Genomic DNA, 6,721 nt, shown 5'->3' with positions numbered 1-6,721 from the left:
GGCTGATTTAAGATTCAGAGATGAAATGGAAGATTCTAGAGAGAGAAGTTGTAGCTAATGAAATCAAATCCCAGAGTGGCTGGGAAGGGCAGATAACATGAATGCACGTAGAGCCCTGGCCTATGTGGCTCAGTTGGTTGAGCCTTTACCCATGCAGCAAGAGGTTGCCCTTGGATTTCAGGTAAGAGCACCTGCCAGGGTTGCAGGCTCTACCCCCAGTAGGGGGCATACAGGAGGCAGCCCATAGATATTTTTCTCTCATTGATGTTTCTCTTTTCTCTCCCTTCCTCTCTCTCTAAGGCAATATAAATATATATATAATATTTTTTAAAGGAAGAAAAAAAAAGAATGCAAGTAGAAAAGTCCCTAATTCCTTTTTCTGAGAGAAGGAAACAACCAGGAGAATTTGTAATGGAGAAGGTACAAAGAGAAGTTGGGTGGAGGAAATTACTTACATAGAGCTTCAATCAATGTCATCATCTGCAGAGCAAAGAGGAGCTGGTGGACCCAAGGTTTGAACAAAATCTCGAAGTTTGCCTGAGAGCATTACTTTTTAAAATATATATTTATTTTATTTTTTAAAATTTATCTTTATTGTTGAAAGTATTACAGATGTCCCCTTTCTCCCCCAATTGATCCTCTCCACTCCTCATCCCCCTCACCCTCAGGCCTTCACCACACTGTCCACAGCTTGGCTTATGCATATAAGCATGTAAATTCCTTTGATTAATCTCTGCCCACCCACTCTCTTACCCCCAACTTCCCTCTAAGATTCGTCAGTCTGTTCCGTGCTTCTATGTCTCTGGATCTATTTTGTTCATCAGTTTGTTTTGTTCATTAGATTCCACATGTGAGTGAGATCATGTAAAACTAAATCAGGAAGAAACAGAAAACCTGAATAGGCCAGTAACAACTGATGAAATTGAAGCAGTAATCAAAAAACTCCTGGCAAACAAAAACCCTGATCCAGATGGCTTCACAGGGGGGTTTTACCTAGCATTCTACTTCTTATTACAGCAGTCTGAGGGCATTCCTTGAAAACAAGATTTATGCTCTTTCTGGCAAAACTGCTGGGGCACATGCTGTTCAGAAATTAGGACATCTTGGGGCAACACTGCAATATGCAGAGACTAGGAGGAAAAAGAGTCAAGTAGTCAACTTTCTTTTTCCTGAGGTCCCCAGCAACTTTATTTTTAAATTGCCCTCTAGATATGAAGTCCTTGTTAATTTGGCAGAGACTCAGCGGCTCTAGTGTGAACACTCATTTCAATTAAGGTACCCTTTTGCTAAACGAAATAAGCCAGTCAGAAAAAGACAAATACCATATGATTTCATTTATATGGGGAGTCTAATGAACAAAATTAACAAAACAGAAACAGACTCACAGAGACAGAGAACAGACTAACAGCTGTCAGAGAGGAAGGGTTGGGGGGCTGAGTGAAAAAGGTGGAGGGATCAAGCAAAAACAAACAAAAACAAAACAAAGCAAAACAAAACCCCTCATTGACAGATAACGGTACGGTGATAACCAGAGGAAAAGGGGGCGTGGAGGTAGAAGAGAATAAGGGGGCCTAAATGGAGATGGAAGGAGACTTGACTTGGGGTGGTGAGCACACAAATATAATAAATAGTTAATGTATTATAGAATTATAAAATAAAGAAATCAAGGTACCGTTTGCTCCTACGGCGAGCGGAAGGAGCGGGGGGCGGAGCTGGAAGACTGATGGGCGTGGCCAAACCCCGGCGGCCGGAGGTCCTCCCCCTTCCCACAGTACACCGCGGCGGCGTCTGCGTGAGCGTCTTTCTCGCCGGCTCCGGCCCTGCTGGGAGGAGGGTCCGATCATGGAACGGCTCGGGCTAAGCCCAGGTTTGCTGAAGCGTGGGCGGTTGAGACGCCGGCGCCAGCCACAGTCACACAGCGGGTCGGTGCTGGTCTTGCCCATGAGGCCCAGGAAAATCCGAAGGCAGCTGAGGAGAAGCGCTGTATCCCGCATGGCGGCATTGAGGGCCCAGACGCTGCCAAGCGAGGACTCGGAGGACTCGAGGGTGGAATCGACAGTGGACTATCCCCGGGACCCGCTTCCTGGAGGGGCTGCGGCCACCTCGGATGCGGCCGGGCGAGAGCCGAACGGCCACCTGGGGCCTGCAGAGCTGCTGGAGGCCCCGCCCGCGGCCCACTCCCTGCAAACCCCGTCGGCGCGCCTGGTGGAGGTACCCGCCGCACCGGCCCGCGTGGTGGACACCTCGGCTTTGCTGTGCTCTGCCCAGCACTTGGCGGCCGCGACCCCTTCCGTGGCCCCAGCGACGCTGTCGGGGCCGCTCGTAGACAGCACGGGCGGGGAGCTAGCCTGGGATTCTCCGTTGCAGCGCGTCTTGGCGGAGCTTAACCGCATCCCCAGCAGCCGGCGGCGGGCGGCACGCCTCTTCGAATGGCTTATTGCGCCCATGCCACCCGATCACTTCTACCGGCGCCTGTGGGAGCGGGAGGCGGTACTGGTACGGCGGCAGGATCACACCTACTATCAGGGTCTCTTTTCTACTGCCGATTTGGACTCCATGCTGCGCAACGAGGAGGTGCAGTTCGGGCAGCATCTGGACGCCGCGCGCTACATCAATGGGCGGCGCGAGACCTTGAATCCACCGGGGCGCGCCCTGCCTGCCGCTGCGTGGTCCCTGTACCAGGCGGGCTGCTCCTTGCGCCTCCTTTGTCCGCAGGCTTTCTCGACCACCGTGTGGCAGTTTTTGGCTGTGCTCCAGGAGCAGTTTGGAAGTATGGCGGGCTCCAACGCTTACCTCACGCCCCCCAATTCGCAGGGCTTTGCTCCTCACTACGACGACATCGAGGCTTTTGTGTTGCAGCTGGAAGGAAGGAAACTCTGGCGTGTCTACCGACCCCGGGTCCCAACTGAGGAACTGGCCCTGACATCCAGCCCCAACTTCAGCCAGGACGACCTTGGTGAGCCCGTGCTGCAGGCCGTGCTGGAACCTGGAGATTTGCTCTATTTTCCTCGGGGCTTCATTCATCAAGCCGAATGCCAGGATGGAGTGCACTCTCTGCACCTCACCTTGTCCACGTACCAGCGCAATACCTGGGGTGACTTCCTGGAGGCCGTACTGCCTCTGGCAGTGCAGGCTGCAATGGAAGAAAATGTGGAGTTCCGTAGGGGCCTGCCCCGAGACTTCATGGATTACATGGGAGCCCAGCATTCGGATTCTAAGGATCCTCGAAGAACTGCTTTCATGGAGAAGGTGCGGGTCTTGGTTGCCCGCTTGGGACACTTCGCTCCTGTCGATGCTGTGGCTGACCAGCGAGCCAAAGACTTTATCCACGATTCTCTGCCTCCCGTGTTGTCAGATAGGGAGAGGGCACTAAGTGTTTATGGGCTCCCAATTCGCTGGGAGGCTGGAGAACCTGTAAACGTGGGAGCCCAGTTGACAACAGAAACAGAAGTGCACATGCTTCAGGATGGGATAGCTCGGCTGGTGGGTGAGGGAGGCCATTTATTTCTCTATTATACAGTGGAGAACTCTCGTGTTTATCATCTGGAAGAACCCAAGTGCTTGGAGATATTACCCCAGCAAGCTGATGCCATGGAACTCTTGCTCCGCTCTTACCCAGAGTTTGTGAGAGTAGGGGACCTGCCCTGTGACAGTGTGGAGGACCAGCTTTCTTTGGCAACCATGTTATTTGATAAGGGGTTGCTGCTCACCAAGATACCTCTTACCTGAACAAGTTTCTTGTTGATTGCTGGAAACAAGGCAGTAGTGATGATTCCTACCACCACCACCACCTTTTGGGGGGGGGGGGGGACGCTGTTCTTACCTTGATAACTGTCAGTTTGCTCACATTTACCTTTATGACTGCTTCCATGTCAAAAAACTCAGACGGTCTTCTAGGAACTGCCACCTCATCTAGGCACACAAGTAAAAGCAGAAGTTGGAGGTGGAAAAAGAAAGCTATTTTTACAGAAGTAACCTTGATCCCTGATTATTTCAGAGTACCAACTTCATCACCCTCAGGCTTCAGTGTACTGTGTAACACTTGCTGTGTGTCATTCTGCTTGAGACATTAGAAGTTTTATTTGGAATTTGTTTGCATCCTTAATTTGAGTTCTCATTCATTGGTTTTGGGGGAGGGTTGGGGTCAGTATCCTGTTTGTTATTGTAAGTTTGTAAGAATGTTAGAAAAGTTATTAAAGTGCCAAAGAATGTTTCCCTTTTCTAAGGCTAGATTACTATGTGTGATGGTTTGGAGGAACGTGGGAGAGTGGGGAGGAAGATGGGGAAAATCTGTAATGGCTGAAGTGAAAGGTAACTCTGGTAGTTGTAGGATTGGGGCCAATTCTATAACTTTGGGGGTAATTTATTGATTTTAATCATGCTACTTGAACCCCAAACAGTACAATCCTGTTAGAAAAGTTATGATATATTATGTTTTTAAGAGTATGTTATGTTTTTGCTCAGTGCTTGCTTGCATCATCAGTGGCTGGCACTGTCTTCTAGTTATGTTATCATAGGCCTTGGTAAACCAGCTTGTAGCGAGTTCGCCACAAGGGAAGGCTGGTGTTCAAGTTACTTTCCATTCTCATTTTTTTCTGGCAGTTGGAAGAAACTTCCCCATATCTGGCAAGTGAATATTCTCATGGTTGGTGGAAAAGAGCCTGGTGTACCAGAGAGAGCACTGGACTTGGAACCAGAAGACCTGGGTTTGGGGTGGTAGCTGGTAGGCAGCTGGCTGAATGACCTGAGGCTGCTTCTACACCTGGGCACACAGATTTTGTAAGTATATATTGGTCCAGCTTGATGTCTGCACCTCATCATTTAGGTTGTATCTGGAACTTTTAAGATCCTATCACCATAAGTGATAAGTTCAGTTATATACGCCTGAGAACTTTATAAAGTTTTATTTAATATGCTTTTTTATTGATTTCAGAGAGGAAGGGAGAGGGAGAGAGAGATAGAAACATCAATGATGAGAGAGAGTCATTGATCAGCTGCCTCCTGCACACCAACCACTGGTGATCTAGCCTGAAACCTGGGCATGTGCCCTGTCCGAAAATGGAACCATGACCTCCTGGTTCATAGGTCAACACTCAAACCACTGAGCTACACCCCTCGGGCAAGCCTTTCTTTTAAAGTTGCCAAACTGTAGATGTATATAAGTTGAAAATGATAGCTCTCCCTCAAACCCCACTTTCCAGAGGCAACCATTATTAAAGGTTAAGCCTACAAGGATTTTTTAGGGTGCTTTACAGTAGTTTTTGTTTTGTTTTATACTTGTTTTTCTAATATGTCACTTTTTTTACCTAACTTTCAAATCAGTTCAAATAGAGCTCCCTCATTCATTTTTTTAAGGGATAAAACAGAAAATAAAAGCTGGGGGTGGGTGGGGAGGGTAGGAGAAATATAACAGAAGGACTGAGAAGATGCCCAAGAAAGAAAGGAGGTAGGTAGCCTTTCCTGGCTCTCAACCTACAGAGCTCGCAACAAAGTCCCAAAACATCCAGATCCTAGAAAAGGCTTGTTAAAAGCATAGGACTCACCCCTGGAAAACCTACCACAAAAAGCTTCTTGGAGAAAAGTATGGAGTTTCAGTCGTTTTTGCCCCTCTTTGGGTTGCAAGTAAATATGTTTTGCTTCCTCCTTCACTTTTTTTATTACTGTCTCGATCTTGAATATTTTCTGCGTCAGCAAGTCCTTTTGGCTTAGTGTTTTAATCTAGATCAGAACAAACGATATTGAAAAAAACAACAGCCAGGCCGGTGTGGTTCTGTGGTTGCACGTCAGCCCATGAACCAAGAGTTCACCACTTGGATTCAGAGCACATGCCCGGGTTATGGACTTGATCCCCCGTAGGGGGCATGCCTGAGGCAGCTGATCCATGTTTCTCTCTCATCGATGTTTCTATCTACCCCTCTCCCTCTCTAAAAAGAAAAAAAGAAAACAACTGCACTAGGCTGCAAATCATCAAAAAGCATTAGTAAAGTAACTTATTGCATCATGCTTATTAGTATTAAGTGGTACATAAATTCCCGAGAGCGTTGTTCTCGTGATATTGGTAGGACATTTTTACCCCCATTAATGAAAAATTAACTTTAGCCTTTTGGGCATGATGAAAGGAATCTGCTAAGAAATGCTTGCTTGGTGTGAGGTTGGTTTTGCAAATTATAGGCCATCTCCAGTCCCTCATTCCTTCATTATGCCTATCTGCAAAAAAGAAAGAACTTGGGTTTAGGGGATGGTAGGAAGAAAATGTGAAGGGAAGGAAACTATTTTAGAAACAACAACAAACCCTGATTTTGAGGGCTACTTGATAAGATACTTGTTTTGTCTTTTTTTAAAGAGGATCTTATAAATCCTATCTTGCACAGATGTTTTGTGTCTTCAAATGATATGGTATCTTTCTAGGATTGTAGAAAGTATTTCCATGATGGGCAAAAGGATATATATACATGCTTAGGGGCAAAAAGGGTCTGAAGAACTCTTGCAAGCCCTGAATTTTCCCTTGAAAACACAGCTTACACTTATTTACCCTCTTCTTGACCTCCTGAAGCATTTCTTGGTCTCCTCCACTTTCTAACTTGAGTATCTTCATTGCCTGGAGAATTTCCCTGAAAGATAAGAAGGACTTCTTAATTGTTCCTATCCTTAAAAAAAAGCATGGGGGTGGAAAATATAGGACTTGGAGTCAGATAAGAATCCTAAATTCCAATCCTAACTA

General features: G+C 47.0%; 1 protein-coding gene across 1 annotated transcript; it reads left to right on the top strand.

The window, feature by feature from the left end:
• Positions 1-1,842: 1,842 nt before the first annotated feature.
• On the top strand, positions 1,843-3,805 carry RIOX1 (ribosomal oxygenase 1). The gene has a single exon (XM_016208164.2). The coding sequence runs from the start codon at positions 1,843-1,845 to the stop codon at positions 3,727-3,729; it is 1,887 nt and encodes a 628-aa protein (XP_016063650.2). The 3' UTR covers positions 3,730-3,805.
• The last annotated feature ends 2,916 nt before the right edge of the window (positions 3,806-6,721 follow it).

This window comes from Miniopterus natalensis, chromosome 1 (assembly GCF_054644295.1).
Source record: "Miniopterus natalensis isolate mMinNat1 chromosome 1, mMinNat1.hap1, whole genome shotgun sequence".
Taxonomy (NCBI): domain Eukaryota; kingdom Metazoa; phylum Chordata; class Mammalia; order Chiroptera; family Miniopteridae; genus Miniopterus; species Miniopterus natalensis.
Note: the sequence above shows the minus strand (reverse complement) of the source record. Positions and strands in the feature narration are given on the sequence as shown.

Excerpts from the sequence above, each read along its gene's own strand:
- RIOX1 (XM_016208164.2), top strand. The coding sequence starts at position 1,843 with ATGGAACGGCTCGGGCTAAGCCCAGGTTTGCTGAAGCGTGGGCGGTTG.